The sequence below is a fragment of the Dendrobates tinctorius genome, unplaced genomic scaffold, assembly GCF_039654945.1.
Source record: "Dendrobates tinctorius isolate UK_male_01 unplaced genomic scaffold, ASM3965494v1 ptg000037l, whole genome shotgun sequence".
In the NCBI taxonomy this organism is placed as follows: Eukaryota; Metazoa; Chordata; class Amphibia; order Anura; family Dendrobatidae; genus Dendrobates; species Dendrobates tinctorius.
The window spans coordinates 25,709,395-25,728,803 of record NW_027361705.1 but is presented as its reverse complement, the minus strand read 5'-3'; the positions used below and the strand labels follow the sequence as shown (position 1 = coordinate 25,728,803).

The window sequence follows — 19,409 nt, the reverse complement described above, 5'->3', positions numbered from 1 at the left end:
AGGAGGCCCCTACTGCCCTTGTAGAGTGTGCCGTGATACCGGCCGGAAGAGGGGAACTGTTAAGTCGGTAGGCCTCATGTATGGTGGACTTGATCCACCTGGCAAGGGTAGCCTTGGAAGCCGGCAGCCCCTTGCGACTACCTTCCGGAAGAATGAAGAGGGAATCAGACTTCCGGAAAGGTGCAGTCCTGGACACGTAAATCCGCAATGCTCTGACGAGGTCAAGCGTATGCAGAGCCTTCTCCACTCTATGAACCGGAACCGGGCAAAGGGATGGCAGTGAAATCTCCTCATTGAGGTGAAAGTTGGACACAACCTTCGGAAGGAAGGATGGTACCATGCGGAGAACCACCTTGTCCTGGTGAAAAGCTAGGAAAGGCCGTCTGCAGGAAAGTGCTGACAATTCCGACACCCTGCGTAACGAGGTGATCGCCACTAGAAAAACCACTTTCTGAGACAGAATGGAAAGTGGAACTCCTCTAAGAGTTTCGAAGGGTGGAGCTTGCAATGCTGTCAGGACCAGATTGAGGTCCCACGTATCCAGCGGACGTTTGTAGGGAGGAACCAATCGGGAAACTCCCTGGATGAAAGTCCTTACTTGCGGTTTAATAGCAATGCGCTTTTGAAAAAGGACTGAAAGCGCCGACACCGGACTCTTAAGCTAGCTTAAGGATAGCTTGGTGTCTAGGCCCGATTGAAGAAAACCTAGTACCTTCGGGAGGGAATAAGGGAGTGGGACTTGTCCATGAGATTCGCACCAAGAAAAGAAAGCTCTCCAGGTACGATAATAGAGCTTGGCGGAGGCAGGCTTCCTTGCCCTGATCATAGTTGCAATGACTGCCGGTGAAAAACCTGCCTGGGTTAGAATCCAGGTTTCAAGGGCCATGCCGTCAAATTGAGAGCCCCTGAATTCTGGTGGAAGAACGGACCTTGGGACAGAAGGTCGTGACGGTCGGGTAGACGCCAGGGGACGTCTGCAGTAAGTTGAACGATGTCGGCGTACCATGTACGTCTGGGCCAGTCTGACGCGATGAGGATGGTTGGAACTCCCTCTTGCTTGATCTTCCTCACGACCCTGGAGATTAGGGGGAGGGGGTGGAAAAATGTACAGGAGTCGGAACTGGGACCAGTCCTGGACCAGGGCATCCGCTCCGAGCGACCGCGGGTCGTGTGTCCTGGCCATGAAATTGGGGACCTTGGTATTGAGATGGGATGCCATTAGGTCCACCTCCGGGGTTCCCCAACGTTGACAGATCTGGTAAAAAATCTCGGGATGGAGAGACCACTCCCCCGAGTCCATTCCTTGCCTGCTGAGGAAGTCGGCTTCCCAGTTTTCTACACCCGGAATGTGGACCGCAGAAAGTACCGACCTCGTGTCTTCTGCCCAGCGGAGGATATGCGCCACTTCTCTCATCGCCTGGGCGCTGCGGGTCCCACCTTGGTGGTTCACGTATGCCACAGCCGTAGCATTGTCCGACTGTATCCATATGTGCGAGGCTGCAAGCAAGTGATGAAAGGCTCACAGTGCCAAGAGGATGGCCCTGATTTCCAGAATATTGATGGGCAATGTCACTTCCCTCGGTGACCACTTGCCTTGTGCCCTGTGATGTAGGTGCACCGCCCACCAGCCTGTCAGGCTTGCATCGGTAGTCAGGATCTTCCATTGTCCTGAGAGAAAGGGCTTCCCTCGTGAAAGCGAGGTTGGTTTGAGCCACCAATGCAGGGACCTCCTGGTTGACGACGTCAACCTGAACTCCCTGTCGAGGGAGAAGGGATTCCTGTCCCAAGATCTGAGTATGGCTAGTTGAAGGACCCTGAGGTGAAACTGGGCAAATGGCACTGCCTCTATTGCTGCTGCCATCCGGCCGAGGACTCTCATGGCAAACCGGAGAGATCGAGGAGGACTGCGAAGGAGTGTACGAACTCCCAGACGGATGGCCAGTGTCTTGTCCTTGGGAAGGAGCACCAGGCCCCTGGAGGTGTCGAATAACATTCCCAGGAATGTTGGAGTCTGACATGGGATAGTCGACGATTTCTGTAGGTTGACTAGCCATCCCAGGCGACTCAGTGTGTCTATTGTGATTGAGACACTGACCTCGCAGTCTTTGAAAGTGGGAGACTTGATGAGGAGGTCGTCCAGGTACGGGATGACTAGAATGCCTCTTGAGTGCAGAGCGTCCATGGTGGCCGCCATGACTTTGGTGAACGTTCTTGGAGCCGTGGCGAGTCCGAACGGAAGGGCGACAAACTGGTAGTGGTTTTGGTTGATCGCGAACCTGAGAAACCTTTGGTGGGCGGGGGCAATTGGTATGTGCAGATACGCATCCTGTATGTCTATGGAGGCAAGGTATTCTCCCTGCTCCATGGATGCAATGATGGACCGGAGGGACTCCATGCGGAAATGACGGACCCGTACATAATTGTTGAGCTGTTTTAGGTCCAGTATGGGTCGGACGCTGCCTCCTTTCTTGGGGACTACGAACAGATTTGAGTAGAACCCTCGGAATCTCTCGTTCGCGGGAACCGACACCACAACTCCTGCTTGAAGGAGAGAGGAGACCGCTTGGTGGAAAGCACGAGCCTTGTCTGGTAGTGTTGGAGGAATAGAGAGGAAGAACCGGTTCGGTGGAGCGGAAGTGAACTCTATCTTGTATCCGGAAGACACTATTTCCCTGACCCACCTGTCTTCTGTAATAGGCAGCCAGACTTGCTGAAAGAGTAAAAGTCGGCCGCCTACTGGTGGGGTGTCTTCCGGAGTTCGTGAGTCATGATGAAGCGAAGTTCTGAGGTTTTCCTCCCTTGGGTTTCGCTTGGCCTGCTTTCGACTGCGAAGACCTGTCCGGTCGCTGCTGCGTCCGTGGGTTGTCCCTGCGTGGAGAGCGGTTACGGTTTTGCGCTGGGCGCGAAACGGACCAGCCCGAGGAATTCCGAAAGGATCGGAATCGTGTCTGGTTTCTTCGTTTAAATGTGCGTTTCGGTTTTAGTTGAGGGAGAGGTACTCTTACCCCCAGTGGCATTGGCTATCATTGTGTCCAACTTTTCGCCGAAAAGTCTTCCAGTAAGATACGGAAGTCGCGTGAGGGACTTCTTTGAGGCAGCATCCGCTTTCCATTCTCACAGCCAGAGGATGCGTCGGATCGTGATGGCGTTTGATGCTATTCCCGCTACACCTCTTGCAGAATCCAGGGCTGCATGAAGCATGTAGTCTGCTACCACTGCTATCTGGACCGCTTGGTCCGAGAGCTCGGGATTTGAAGCTTGAAGACCCTCCTGTAGTTTTTTGGCCCAAGCCAGGATGGCCTTGGCCGCCCACACTGAAGCAAACGCAGGGCCCAGAGGCGCCTGCCGCTTCAAAAATAGAACGAGCCATGCGTTCTACTTGCCGGTCTGCTGCGTCCCTGAGAGTTGAGCTATCTGGCAGAGAGAGTAAGGTCTGCGCTGCTAGCCTCGAAACCGGGGGGTCCACTTCAGGTGGATCTGTCCATTGTTTGGTGTCTGTCTGTGGGAAGGGGTACTTCGCTTCCAAATATTTGCGATTAGCAAATTTCTCAGGCTGCGCAAACTGTTTGGTAAGTATTTTCTCAAACTCATGGTGATTAGGGAAGACCTTAGGTGGTTTCTAAACACTTTCGAAGCAAATCCTATGTTCCGGGACTTCCGGGGCCGACTCTGGAATTTTTAGCACCCGATGGATGGCAGAGATTATGTCCTCAACTAGCGCTGTATTGCTAGGGGGAGAAGGTACCACGGACCTCTCCGTCTCGTTATCTGAGTCGGAGTCACAGATGCCCTCCGAATCCTGTGCCTCGCTAAGGTGATCCCTGGAGAGTGACCTGGGGCGGGGGTCTTCTGTGATGGGGGGGGATCTCTGTGGTAAATTGCACTGTCTGTCTGTGACAGGAGACTGCCTAGGAGACCTGGAATGACGCTGTCTCTCGCTGGAGGGGGACGACCTTGTGCTATAGGATGACTCAGGTGATCGAGACCTGTGGGTCCGCTTACGTTTGTGAGAGTCGGAAGCAGCATGTTCCTGAGACAAGCTGTCCGTTTGCTGTGTAACGTCCATAGCTGGAGCCCGACTCTGCAGAGCTTGCAGCAATGTGGCAGTTAGGTTGTCTATGGACTGTGTCATAGACTGTGACATCTGAGTTGCCCATTCCGGCGTGGCCTGAAGCGTCAGTAGGGACTCCCTGGGGTTCTGACCCAGAGTTCTGGATGCAGTCCCGGCAGTGCGGATACGTGCTGCCACTAGGGAGTGTGGCTTTGCAGGCTGTGCAGAATGCATAGAAACATTCCTGCCTGGTTCTCTTCCTTGAGCCCGGCATAGTGCACAGAGGCTGGCTATAAGGGATCGTACAGGGGTGGCTACGCAGAGGGAACCCACAGAAAGCCTTATAGGAAGTATAGATTCACAGCTGAGTAATGAGAACCCAGCTGTGAGCTTACCCCACCGGTGTGCCCCTAGGTCCAGCGCCAACAGATCCCAGTTCTGTGCCCCCCGGAGACTGCTGTGATGCTCCTCTCCTGGATCTCATCCAAAAAAAAATGGCCACCGGGACTCTGAGGAGAGGGAGGAGGGGGCGGAGAGCTGAAAAGGGCGCGCTGGGCTGTGTAAAAACGCGCCCTTTCTGCCTCAATCCGCCCCTTCTATGACACTCCAGTGTGTCATTTTAGTCATCCGGGGGGCGGGGAAAAGGCGGCGGCTTCGGCTAAGCCGAAGCCACGGTCTAAATTAGAGGCCTGATGCCCAGGAGGGCTCCAGAGCGGCGCGGTAGTCCGGGGGGCGGATTCGTACCAAACCCACCCCAGAATGGTCGACTGGATAGCGGTGGGGGTAGCGGTTCCTGTATGGGGGGCCCCCGGAGCGCGATGGAGCCGCTGCTGCTGCAGAGACAGGGACGCAGAAAAGCCCTGTCTCTGCTGTGCCATCCAGTCCGCACCCTCCCCCGGCCCCAACAGGATCCCTCAGCTGGTCTGGGGTCCCTGGAAGCTGCGGAATGCTGCCTGTACTCCGACCCTACCTGAGGCGTCTCAACCTAATGCCCCCTGCGGGGGATTAGGGAGGGTGCGTCTGTCACCGTCAGGGGGTCTTCATCCTCTCCTCAACCCAGACCCCAAAGGGGTTGGGGAAGGAGGGGGGTCTCGACCTCGAACCAGGACCCGAGGGACTGGGGAGGGAGCGCCATGGGGAAATAGCCACCTCGACCTCAACCGGGTACCCCTAATGGGGGACCGAGGAGGGAGCCATGCCGGGAGTCTCGCTGGAGACCCGCTTTTCTTCATCTGTAGTCCTTTGGAAAAAAATCCAGGAAAAAGACGGAGTAAAAAAAATTCTTAGGTGTGCCTCCTGCGACACTAAGCAAAAACTGGAGAAGGCTGATGCCGTCCAGGGGTGTATACTGCAGAGGAGGAGCCAAAGTTAATCATTTTCAGATTATGCATAGTGTCGCCTCCTAGTGGACAGCAGCATAACACCCATGGTTCTGTGTCCCCCAATGAGGCGACAGAGTAATATGCATTTCTGAAAATCAGTGAGAAAAGTAGTTATTTCTTAAAATCTTACACAGAATGGATTATTGAAGTAAAACTCTTAATGACATCCTCTTCTCAACGCTGAGAATTAAGGCCCCGTCACACTAAACGATGTCCCAGCGATCCCACATGATTGGATCGCTGGGACATCGTTAGACAGCCCCAGCGACGCTGGTTTATAATGTAAACGTCTGGTATCCAAGAGCCGCGTGACTCCTGAATACCCGACGTTTACCTTGGAAACCAGCAGGTATCCAGGAGCCGCGGCTCCTGGATACCCGACGCTTACATTAGCAACCAGCGTCGTTGATCGCTTGTCTCTCGCTGCCACACGCAGCGATGCGCGCTGGGCAGCGGGAGACCAGCGATCGAAAAACGGCCCAGGCCGCTCGAGCACGATCAGCGATAACCGGCAGGGAGGCCGGTCGCTGATCCCCGTCACACACAGCGATCTCACTGGCGAGATCGCTGATGTGTCACGAAATCAGCGATCTCGCTAGCGAGATCGCTTAGTGTGACGGGGCCTTTACACTCACATACATAGTCGTCATGTAATACCATCAGAGAGCACTCTTGAGTGGATCCATATTTATTCTGCAAGAGGAAAATGACCCCAAACATACAGCATATAGTAAAAAATTATATTATAATGTGCAAATATAATACTTGGCACTACCGTGCCACCACTGATATGACATCCCTAGCACGGATAGCAGCAAGTATGAAACCCTTGAAATTTGGGGATTAACCGTCGCCACCTGTTTAGATTTATACATATGGATAGCCCACATTTTAATGTAGATTCTGCACAAATATTGTATGCACAAAGGGAACAAGAAAAGATTTGACAATAGCTACCAACTCTTCCTCTATTTCGATCCACATTGCCACCTCTTCACAGCCAGTCCCAGTTGCCCCCCACCTAGTTTTTCCACAAAAGAAGAAAAAAAAAAAAATGCGAACTAACCATAAAGCTCCAGGCTATGGATTAACAGATATACTTACATCTTCATCCTGAGTGGGGTGAACTAACTCTACAAGTCTCTGAATTATCTTCTCTTCATTTAGCCACTACAGAAAAATACAAGTTAAATTTGAGACTAAGAGACCAGACCTTTTTTTTTTTTCTAAAAACAAAAGGATGAACAAAATGAAAAAAAAAAAAAGACAAATGAAAATTATAAAATTCAAGTAACCAAATGAAACCTTTTCTAGAATACAATTGTTCACATAAAATGCCAATGCTCCAGCTCCCTTGAAGAGCTGAGGCTTATTTCCGGTCTAAAAGGGTCTAATTAGAAAAAGAAGAGTGGGCCCAATTCTTCGAGATTGGTGTGGTTCACATCGCTCTTGATGAGGGGGTGTGCTACAGTAAGACACTCCAGGTTTATGAAGAGGTGACCACTACTTCATGAATCTGTAGACTGACGCATGTCATGAGCTATGCCAAAAAGGTCACTCCACTCACATACTGGAGTGAGATTTCTGGCAAAGAAATGACACAGCTCGTCATAAATTAGATGGCTCGTTGCGTCACACCCCGCCGAACCCAGTCCCGCAAGCAAAATGAAGGAGATTTCTAAAAGCTTATGATTTTTTTATTTTTGCTAGCGTTATTTTTTTAAACAGCCTGTCAATTTAGCGTAACTTTTTTCACCCATTCAAAAACAAAAAAAACCAACAAAAAAAAAAAAACCCTATAGAACAAAAAAAAAAAAAAAGCCACTGCAGTGTGTGCACATATACTTATTGAAGCCAGGTTTGAGGACTTGGAAGATTTTGAACATGTCAAAAAGTTATCCAGACCTTAAAACCTAAAGGATTGTTGCCAGAAAAGGCCATGAATGTTAAGGAATAGGGGTCTGACTCTGCACCCCTTACAGAAGAGGTCACGTGCCCGGGCAAGTGCTGCAGCCTCTTCATAACTCACTCAGGGTTTTACGCGGCTTCATACAGTCCCTTTGATATTACAGCTCTGGTCTAGTGAAGCAATCACCGCAGCATGTTAAAAGCCCATCAGAATCAATATGAGAGAGCGTGGAACTTACATTTAGGACATCTTGCCTTAGTTGCGGTGGCTCAATACACGTGAGAAGTCTTAGCAGCAAATCCATAATAGCAGAGGTTCCTATATGTTTTATGATCAAATCAACAAAATCATCTTTTTTCTTCAAAAAGGCTACAATCTGCAACATTAAAAAAAAAAAGAATTTACACAAATGTCAAAGCCAGTCTGCCTCCTGAAAGACTCAAGCCTTACAAATAATAGAATTATCTTGCAATACATAACAGAAAAGATACAAATACTTAAAGGTGTTGTTCAGTCAGGGTACTGTTACACATAGCGACGCTCCAGCGATCCCGACAACGATACGACCTGGTCAGGATCGCTGGTGTGTCGCTACATGGTCGCTAGTAAGCTGTCAAACAGGCAGATCTACGCAGCAACGATGCGGCGATCCGTATAACGACCTCGGCGGTCGTTGGGACCTTGTCACACAGCAGCTATTCTGACGACTCAGACCTTGATAGGCGCGAGTTCCGAGTCACCAACGAGGTTGCTTGTTGTTATGGTGTCAAACACAGCGATGCACGCTGGCCAGCGGGACACCAACGATCAAAAAATGGCCCAGGACATTCGAGCACAATCAGCGATATCGCAAGGGGGGCCGGTCGCCGCTATGTATCACACCTGGCGAGATTGCTGGCGAAGTCGCTCTTGCGTCACAAAATCTGAGACGTTTCGGCGATCTCGCTATGTGTAACGGGGCCTTCAGAATACACCCATTACCTACCCAGTGGTAAAATATCTGGGATGGAGATGTATTGTGCAGATCCATTCATTGCGCAGCAGCTGCTGGGTACTGCAGAACAGCTCCTCTAAGCAGATATATATGACCCATCCTATCCTTTAAAGGGAATCTGTCACCTCCTTCGTATATAAGCTGTGGCCACCGCCATCAGGGGCTTATCTACAGCATTCTGTAATGCTGTAAATAAGCCCCCGATGTAACCTGAAAGAGAAGAAAAACGAGTTATATAATACTCACCCAGGGTCGGTCTGGGTCCGATGGGTGTCGCGGTCTGGCGCCTCCCATCTTCTAGCGATCACGTCCTCTTTGCTTCGCGTCGCGGCTCCGGCGCACTGCTCTGCCCCAACAGGGCAGAGCAGTGGGCCGGAGCCACGACGGAAAGCAAAGAAGAGGACGTCATCGCTAGAAGATGGGAGGCAGAGCAGTGGGCCAGAGCCACGATGGAAAGCAAAGAAGAGGACGTCATCGCTAGAAGATGGGAGGCGCCGGACCGGACCGCAACACCCATCGGACCCGGCCCGCCCCTGGGTGAGTATAATATAACTCATTTTTCTTCTTTCAGGTAACATCGGGGGCTTATCTACAGCATTACAGAATGCTGTAGATAAGCCCCTGATGGCGGTGGCCGCAGCTTATATACGAAAAATAGGTGACAGATCCCCTTTAAAAACGACTTGTCACTAGGTGAAAAGTAGGCTTTAGCTCTTATTTTAGTCTTGCTGTTCCTCGGAGTGTTCCAATTTTTCTCTTTCTTCCCCAACTTTGCCATATGGTTCCAGAGATATAGGCCTTTATCTTTACTACTACTTTTTAGTCTTTGCAAAGGGGATCACACAGTAATTATGCAGAGCAGCCTAGAGACATCCCCAAAGAATCCTGTGAGCATTGCCCACTTAGTCAAGATTGTAAAAATTAACAGTAATTAAAAAGGCCCATCTCTGTAGAACTGTGATGGATTTAAAAAAAAAAAAAAAAAAACACTTGAATTTCCGGGAGAGCAGTATGCAAATTGCCTCTTCAGAGAGAAAGAGGACTTGAACTCTATAGCGCCACCTGTTTGAAGTAGGGATCCTACAAGTCACAATCAACCCTTTAACGAGGGGAGCAGCAGGAATAAAACAAGAACTGAACACTTTTGGAGCTGGTGACAGGTCCTCCATGTCTGCATTCATGGACAGCTGCTGTAATGTTTTACATGCCCTCCCCATTCAGATTCTCAAGTATATGCAGTAATTTCACATTATGTTGGAGGACTTTTTCTTTTAATTTTCTACTTTGCTTCATGCTGTTCTAATACCTCATGGCATTAAATTCCAACAAGGTACCAACAAAGAGGAAAGTTTTGCTCTGAAATGCTGTGGCTTTTCAAAGATTCAGTTGAAGGATGGGGTTTATAGAAAGTCTGAGCCGAACTGCACCTAATCCAGTCTACCTGTGAGGAGGAGAACTTGGATTGTGCCAGTCATTTCACTTAAATGACTGGTGAAGGCTCAGAACTTGGACAACTTCTGATGTTTCATAATGCCAATAACCTTGACAGAAGTGACAAGTTTGTACAATAATTGGCAAAATCTGCACTCGAACACTCGTTCCCGATTATCAGTCTGTATAAACGGCCCTTTACACATTGCGATATCGCTAGCAATATCGCTAAAGCGTCACCGATTTTGTGACGCAGCAGTGATATTGCTAGCGATATCGCTACATGTGATACTTACCTCCGACCGGCTCCCCCACTGGCTATCGCTGATCGCACGAGATCGTCCAGGTCCATTTCTCGTCGGCTGCTTCCTGCTGGCGCCGACGAGCGCCGGGTGGACGCTGGCGGGAGGACATCATTATCGCCGCGTCTGAAAGTTAAGTAACGACCGCTGCTGTGTCACTGGTGCGATCTGCTTCTGTGGCAGCTCACTAGCGACCATTTAGCGATGCACCAGCGATCCTGACCGGGTCGTATCGTGGTCGGGATCGCTGGTGCATTGCTAAATGTAAAGGGGCCTTAAGCCTGCCAGCAATCAGCTAATGAACACGCACAATGCTCAGTTTTTGGCAGATTAGATCGCTGACAACATGCATGCTCTAGGGACTGATCATACGAGCACTGTCTTTATACAGCTGGCATCGGCTTATGTGAACAAGCAATAAAACAAATCTCTGACCGACTTGGTTTATGTACAGAAATCTGCCCATGTAAATGCAACTTTCATTCACATGATGGTCACCTATGCTTTACTGGTTTTTACACCAATATACTAAAATGTAAAAAAGTATTTGACACCTACTAAATTTCTTATGCAGAATTTTACTGCCACTTTCAAAAAGGAGCATTTCCTCTTTTAACAACATTTGATGTATATAGTAATAAATGAAGCTGGCCAAGGAGAGGATCCTGCTTCATATCAGCTAGATGATGGCTGTATATACTTTCAGGCTGAGTTCACACGTGGCGTTTTTTTCGCGTTTCCGCGGCGGTTTTAACCGCGCGATTTTGCTGCGAAAAATAAGCATCCCATGCATTCCTATGGGATTCCGCAAAGCTGTACTAATGCTGCGGTTTTTACCGCGGCGGAATCGCTTCGCGGTAAAAACCGCAGCATGCTCATTTGCGGAATCGCGGCGATCCCGCACCCATAGGAATGCATTGTTCCGCTTACTTTCCGCATGTGGCTGTGCACATCATGCGGAAAGTAAGCAGAACAATTACGGATGGTACCCACGGTCCGGAGGAGAGGAGACTGTCCTCCGGGCTTTGGGTACCATATCCCTGTAAAAAATAGAATTTAAAAATAAAAAATATTGTTATTCTCACCCTCCGACGTCCCGCGCAGCCTTCCCGCCTCTCTCCACGCTCTCGTTCCCAGTAGTCCTTTGCGAAAATGCCCGCGATGACGTCCGTTCTCGCGGGATCGCGAAGTCTCGCGGTCATTCGCGCGACGTAATCGCGAATGACCGCGAGACGTCGCGATCCCGCGAGAACGGACGTCATCGCGGGCATTTTCGCAAAGGATTACTGGGAACGGATGCGCGGGACGTCGGAGGGTGAGAATAACACCGTTTTTTATTTTTTTTTTTTTACATTCTATCTTTTACTATTGATGCTGCATAGGCGGCCTCAGTAGTAAAAAGTTGGTCACACTTGTCAAACACTGTTTGACGAGTGTGACCAACCTGTCAATCAGTTCTCCAAGCGATGCTACAGATCGCTTGGAGAACGCTAGCATTCACAAGCTAATTACGCTTGCAAAATGCTAGGGAATTTAAAATGCGATTTTCCCGCGGACTGGAATTCCGGAATTCTCGCGGTAATTTCCGCGAGAGTTCCGGTACGTGTGCACTTAGCCTCACACTAGCGTCGGCCGACGTACGTCGCAATGCGTCGTTTTTGCGAAAAAACGCATCCTGCAAAGTTGCCCGCAGGATGCGTTTTTTCTCCATAGACTTACATTAGCGACGCATTGCGACGTATTGCCACAGGTCGCATTAGTCGTGCGACGGCTGCGTCGTGTTTTGGCGGCCGCAACTCACACAAAAACGTTACATGTAACGTTTTTTGGTGCGTCGTGTACGCCATTTTCGACCGCGCATGCGCGGCCGAAACTCCACCCCCTCCTCCCCAGACTTTACAATGGGGCAGCGGATGCGTTGAAAAACTGCATCCGCTGCCCCAGTTGGGCAAAACTTTCACAACCTGCGACTGTACGTCAGGACGACGCAGTGCGACGTCCGTCGGCCGACGCTAGTGTGAAAGTAGCTGGCAACTGAGCTCCAGAGCAAAGTCACATTTCACTATATATATCGCAACATTGTAGATTTGCAAACTATTGAATGATTGCAGGTACAAGTCCTTCAGAGTGTACTTACTTAAAATTATATGTATATTAAAAAAAAAACCAAAAAAAAACAACAATTTTTTAAAACCAAAGGAAAGAAATAAAAACCATTCTTAGTATCGCCATGTCCCAAAAAAGCCAGAAGACTCAATAATAAAACAAAAAAGGGGGGTGGTGGTGGTGGGGGGGTAAGAATACCAAAATCAATACGAGACTGGTTGGGGCCCAACCCCATTCATCCGTTATTTGCCCGGTGGTAACCACCGGTTATAAACATTTTGAACAGGGATGCAAAGCACGGTTCAGCAGAACCCGGCAGCGTCAGCTACATACTGAACAGAGATGCAAAGCTCTGCTCCACTCAAGTGTTCATAATTGGAGGCCACCAAAACAAACAGTTGATCGGTGGGGGTTCCAGGCCGATATTGTTTTCTACTGATGACCCATCCTATAGACTGTTCAATTTGGTTGTGGGCGGTCAACCCCTTTATACCAAGCTGCATTTTGCAGGGTGTGCCTCTAGGACAGCACATCTGATGATTTCATTTAGAAAGAATGTATGTTTGACAGCATAAAGGTTGCAACTTGTAAGGGGCGATCAAAGCCATCGAGCTAGGAAACAATACTGTAACTACACCTTGTCCAAGGTGCACACATTACAAAACTGACAATGAGTCAAAGCTACAATTCACAAAAATCTATATTTGCATTAAATGATAAAGCCAACAAAATATTTACCTGTTCAGGTTTACGGCTAATTAAAATGCTTAAAACTTTGCTGAAGAAGCTTGCGAGCAATGGATTCAACGGAGAATCGTTTAAAAGAAAACTGTAAAGTCTCTTAAGCAGAGACTCGTCTTCTCCAAGTCTGTCATTTATCTGTGAAACGTCTGAGGTCAGTAACTCACAAGATAGATTTGGGTACCTGTATGAGGAAGAAAGCGGAAACAAACATTATCAGACGATGGTTTACATAACAAGTGCTGATCTGAATATTCTGGCTGAATATCTGGACATTTTGTGATTAGCCCATCTGTGGTGGAGAGGCCCCATGTGATCACAACTACATTATTTAATCCTACAACGTACTGGCATAAAGTGTGCACTGAAGGTCACACTGACCTCCACTTACTGTGCAAAGGGAGATGTTATTTCTCCACCTCACCGAATCCTAAATGTTCCTGCTTAGAGGTCTGGCTTCTGTAATAACAGAGATTAGTAGCAAGCAATCCATGAATTCTTTAAAGACAGCGGTTATATATCACCCAGAATAATCCAGGGCCACAATTCCTTCACTGTAGGACAGGTTGGTAGGTCAGCACAATTACAGCGGTGCCATCTACAATGTAATCGTCCAATTCTAATCGTCTAAGGCCTGTTTCACATTTCTGTTGTTGGCGCTCAGCTGAAATTCGCCAAAAGTAAAAAACAATGGATTTACCTCCGTTTAGTGACATACGGATGTCAGCAGACCACTTGTTAGGACGGATCCGCGGAAAATGCAAAGTGCCGAAATTTAAAGTGACCGCGGCCTGGAAGAGAAAGAGCGCGAGAGAAAGAGCGCGAGAGAAAAAAAAGAGCGCGAGAAAAAAAAAAGAGCGCGAGAAAAAAAAAAGAGCGCGAGAAAAAAAAAAGAGCGCGAGAAAAAAAAGAGCGCGAGAAAAAAAAGAGCGCGAGAAAAAAAAGAGCGCGAGAAAAAAAAGAGCGCGAGAAAAAAAAGAGCGCGAGAAAAAAAAGAGCGCGAGAAAAAAAAGAGCGCGAGAAAAAAAAGAGCGCGAGAAAAAAAAAGAGCACGAGAAAAAAAGAGCGCGAGAAAAAAAAAAGCGCGAGAAAAAAAAAAAAAAGAGCGCAAGAAAAAAAAAAAAAAGAGCGCAAGAAAAAAAAAGCGCGAGAAAAAAGAGCACGAGAAAAAAAGAGCGCGAGAAAAAAAAAAAAAAAGAGCGCGAGAAAGAGAAAAAGAAAAAAAGAGAGAAAGAGAGCGATATTATTCGCCGCTTCCAGGACAGTATTTCAAGGTTAAAATGTTTCCCGGAGTGAAGCATCCGGCCATTCGCACTTAAAAATAGCAGACCGTCAATCCAAAAAAAAAAAAAAACATTGCAGGGTCCGTCTGGTCCGCCCGGGAACCGCTAAAATTTTCACGGATCCGTCAAAAAAAGGATCCAACAGACGACAGTCAGTCAACATCCGCCACTAATGCAAGTCTATGGGGGGAAAAAAGCGGATCCGCCAAAAAAGGGATGGATCCGTTTTTTTTCACAAACTGGCGGATTTTGACGGACGTCAAAAAACGGAAATGTGAAAGGCCTAATTCTAATCGTCTAATTCTGTCTGTAACTGAAATGTGAGATGCAGAAAAGGTGAGCAAATTGTTTCTACATGTGTGGTGGCCAACAGACAGCAAGAATGAGTGGTGATTGTGCTTTGCTGGTGACACTGTTGCTCATTTATTCCAATTTCAAGGCACAGTTTCCCAGCATGGCAACCACAGCATTCTGCAACTACATGACATCCCATCTAACTTGCACTTAGTAGGATCATGTTACAGCGATGTGACCAAGAACGAGAAGGATGGAGATTGTGGAGACCACATCATCTGACACAATCACTCGACATCAACCTGGGATAAGTTGGATGGAGAGTGAAGGTGACTGCCTGATAAAGCCGTTTGAGAGAATGCCAAGGGAAAGTAAGAGAAGGTGGGTGGGCTTTGAGGAACCAGACATCTTTACATCCAAGGTTTAATGTGCGTTTCTTTACTCTTCCATACGTGTTTCTTCATGGTTTGCTGCCTTCAGTCTAAAGCTACAATGTGCACATTCCGATAACAAGGAAAACCATTGCATTAACAGGAGGGTGCAAACATTCCAAAAGTAAATTATATACAAATACATAGACAAAATGGAAAAGACTGATGTTAATTGATCAGAGTTTTCTGGGCTTTTTGTTATTTTACAGTCCATATTGCAGTGTATTGTTATATAATCCAGCTCCTGTAAAGCCCTGCCTATGTGTTAGAGGCAGCTGAGCCCGCCAAGTGTACAACTACCTGTCTGTATACAGTGGCTGGCCTTGCCCTTAGATTACTGATACACCAAAACACTGCCCAACCTCTCACTTCTGTACTTAATTCCTCACTTGCCAATGTAAAAATGTGTGACAGAATTAGGTGCAGATCATCACTCTCCAGATATCGCATCTGTATTTGTCATGTTTGTTATGCTGAATTAAATTTTATTCTGAATGCATTCTACCACACTTACAAATTTTACATTTTTTCCTTTCAAAATAATAATAATAAAAAAAAAAGTAATTTCACTTATTGGTACATTGAAAGCATTCTCATCACTTGCTCTCTGGCAGCTTGTGTCCACTTTGTAAGCGCAAGCAAGCCAAGCCCAGGGCACTAGTCAGTCCTCAGTGAAAACAGACAATTGAGACAAAATGGGTCTGTTTTCTGTGGCAAATTACCAAATTAGTTGATATATATTCTTTGTTTTTACAGGATTCACATAGTTATACACAGGATTTACCAGTAATATCTGTGATTCACAGCTCACCACCTTCCCCTCCTTGAAAAATGACCACTGCACAGATAACAGCGACTCTTCCTTACAAGTCAGTGAGTATATAATGCGCTCCTGAAAGGGCTCTACAGTACAGGACTGATCTACTTGCCTAATATTAGGCATAGTGGCCAAAGTGCAAAACCAAGACTTCAGATCAGTAAGTTATAGACAGATTTACTAAAATCCGGAAGGGTCAAAGAAATAAAAGTTTAAAAAGTTTTCCCATAAAAAGTACATTTTAATAAATCTTGAAATAGTATTAAATTCCACAATTAGGGATGTTAAATAAAATGTTCCTGTGCCGAGATAATCTTATAAACGTGTCCCTGCTGTGTACTGTGTAATGCTCGTGTCTGACCATACAGGAACATGGCCTGATCAGAGTATACAGACATTACAACACAGAATCGCAACTTTGTGGAACCAGGATAATTATGAACAAATAGGGCAATATCTAGTTCAGCTTATATGCTTCTAGATATTCTATTGCACACATTAACAACATTTAGAGTATACATACATTTGTCTACCATTAAACAATGCTCTGACCTGTGTGACCAGTAATGGTAGGTCTCCAACTGTTTCCCATTTGTCATTAAAACACATTCTTTAAACTAGCACCACATTGTGGCACCTTGTGTGTATATTCCCTTTATATTGAGCTTTAATTCCACAGGTCATCTATCGTCATCTAGTGGCTCTTACCAGTACCATTGCCACTAAATCTGCCAGACCTGTGCCATCTTCATTACATACATCGCAAAATAACACTTTTCATATATTTCTGTAACATCATTCTTTGAACAGCCTCCTTTATCTGTGGATTTATTTTAATTTTAAAATATATAATATACCAACAGCGCTAGTGTGCAGGGTTGATTCAGCAGCGAGTAAGAAACCCCCACCCACACCACCAGGGGTGAAAATAAACAATTTAAAACGAATCAATGGAGAATATAAAAAAAAAAAAAAAAAAAAAAATTATTTTATATATATCTGTAGGATCAAGAGAATAAACTCATAAGCATTAAATGCTAGAAGACACTGAGTATTGATGGATCACACTACAAGAAAGACAGAACAAAACAAAGGTTTAAAAAAAAAAAAAAAATGATAAGTGTCCGGGTAGGATCTAGTGACTAAGAACATGGTCGGTATTGCGTTCTAATGTGAACAGACTTTTAAGCCTGGCGTTTTCCACTGCACTTCTATTCAGAGGTAGTAGTCACAGTGGGGGGTAGGTGCCAGTTACATTTATAGCACTTTATGGTTCCCCCAGTGTGTTTGTTTCAGTTTTTATTTAGGTCTTCATGGTTATATGGTATTTGTTTTTAATTATTAGAACGCAATACCGACCATGTTCTTAGTCACTAAAGCCTAACCCGGACGACACTTTTTTTTTTTTAAAGCGTGAGTATCATTTTGTTTAAATTATTTTAACTTTACAGAACTATTTTGACCCATATATGTTTTTGTGTATAGGTAATATATGGTTTGTGGTCGGTCCAAACACACTTAATAAACAGTCAATATACAAGATCCCAATCTCTTACTTGTAGCGAATCTTTTCGTCCATGTCTTGTGGAGGTTCCTCAGTGATGAAAGTCACCAGATCTTCCAAACATTCAGATTTTAATAAAAACTCCACAAGTTTACGATTCTGGGCCTTGCATTCTTGCAAAATGTCCTCCTCATCCATAAGATCCTTTAGGGTCACCTCATCTTTTTCTAAGAGGGTGTCTATGTAAGATGAAGAATGCAGGTCGAACTTCCAAAACATACTTGGCTGATGAGAAAAAGTTACATTTCAACATCTCAAATACAGACTATGTAGTTGCCTCAATCTAATATTGCCCAGAGGTGTAAACTAGGGTGCTAGAATAATCCCTGAAAAAGTATATATTCGAGAAGTATAGAACTTTTCATTACGCAAAAAAATAATCTTTTTAATAGATGTGCCTAAAAGAAAGGTTCTCCACTACTGGCCAAACCTATATTAATGTTCTTGGGAAGCAGGGGAGGGACATTTATACTCCTCTCTGGAACAGTGATGCTCCTCTACAGTCAGCACTCAGGCTCACTCCATTCTTGTGCCAAAAAACATCCAGAGGGGCAACAGGTGAGCGGTGCAACCAGTCCATGGTGAACTGCAGTGCTCAATTTTTTCCTGAGTGGAAGAAGCATTTTTCCACTCAAAAATGTGAACGCTGCAGTTGATCAGAAGCTGCCAACTGGCTGCAGTGCTCATGCAACTCCCCCACCAGATGATGGCATTAAGGATCAATTGTTTTTCACCTCCCTGGACTAATTAATAAGTGTTGGTCCAGTGGTGGACAATGTAACACTAGCAATAAATAAAGCAAGCACCACTGACCACAATTTACAGGAATTTCTTTCAAAAAAAAAAAAAAAAAAAAACACACAACACAACTTTGTTCAGAAGCTTAAAATTGACCCAGTGTGATAGAACTTGATTTCTTGACATCAAGATTACAGCAACGGCTTCCAACTACTGGCTCCCCAGGTGGGAGCTGTACTTCTGTAACATCACCAGCTGGGAACCTATCCCTACAGCACAAGGCTTTTTAATAAAAGAAAAAAAAAAAAAAAAAACATTTACCAGTAGTCTTTATACAAATGTCAATTTGAGAAGAGACATTTAATAAATCCAGAATCCAAAGCATTCAGTCTTCATGTAATTTTGTAATGACGTTACGGTTAGTCACTAACGAGACACAGATCTGCACACTTTATAGGAACAGTAGGGGAATATTGTCAGAGGGGAGGGTTGTAGGGGATGACATGAATGGTTGAGGGTACAAAGTGTCAGTTTCTCCATAAGTCATGCCCGCTAGAGGGCAAGAATCCAAGCAAAGCATCCAAAGTTTGAGAGGACATTATTAAACATGACCTTATATATATTTAAACACAGTATTTAATTGTAGTTATAAGGGACCCTAAAAATGTGCAATACTATGCATCTCAGTTATGAATAAATGGGGCGACAAGACACAACCCAATGCCATTTGCCAACGCCATAAAATGGAGAGCTAATCTGGAGCAATTTTACATATCAGATGCAAGTCTCAGAAGTGGCTATATGTCTGCAAGAAGAGTTCTACTGCTGCCATAAAAATGAGCTCCCGTCCACACAGGTCTGTAAAGCTACTTTCACACACCAGTTTTCTGCCGTCAGGCAGGATCCGGCTATTTTTTTTAGAAAAAACGGATCCGGCGTAAATTTTGGACAACTAGAAACGAATCCGTTTTTCTGCTGGATCCGTCTAGCAGGTTATATCTGTTTCCTGGGGGCTGGCCAATTGGATCTGAGCATGCGCAGACTTACAAAAAAAAAAACTGATCCGGTGGCTGGATCCATCTTTTTCTGGATCCGGCGCATTCCGGCACCCATAGACTTTCATTGTGGTAAAAAGCCGGAAGCCTCGGATCCGGCGCTTCCGGCTTTTTCGCCGGAGACAAAAAACGTTACAGTAGCCGTTTTTTCCAGATGCCGGAATGAGACAAATAGCCGGATCCGGCAAAAAACGGACGAGCCGCAATGCCATCCGGCGCTAATACAAGTCAATGGGGAAAAACCGGATCCGGTTTTACAAAAAAAAGCCGGATCTCGCCTGACGGCGCAAAACGGATGTGTGAAAGAGGCC

General features: G+C 46.3%; 1 protein-coding gene across 9 annotated transcripts in view; it reads right to left on the bottom strand.

Moving 5' to 3' along the window:
• Nucleotides 1-19,409, bottom strand: part of PPP6R3 (protein phosphatase 6 regulatory subunit 3) — a 179,040-nt gene that overhangs the window by 119,097 nt on the left and 40,534 nt on the right. For all 9 annotated transcript variants that reach the window (XM_073573946.1, XM_073573947.1, XM_073573948.1 and 6 more), the window contains exons 4-7: nucleotides 17,298-17,530; nucleotides 12,914-13,100; nucleotides 7,581-7,718; nucleotides 6,538-6,603 (exon numbers count right to left, since the gene is read on the bottom strand). In XM_073573946.1, coding sequence (XP_073430047.1) covers nucleotides 6,538-6,603; nucleotides 7,581-7,718; nucleotides 12,914-13,100; nucleotides 17,298-17,530 — 624 coding nt within the window. The remainder of the gene's footprint in view (nucleotides 1-6,537; nucleotides 6,604-7,580; nucleotides 7,719-12,913; nucleotides 13,101-17,297; nucleotides 17,531-19,409) is intronic.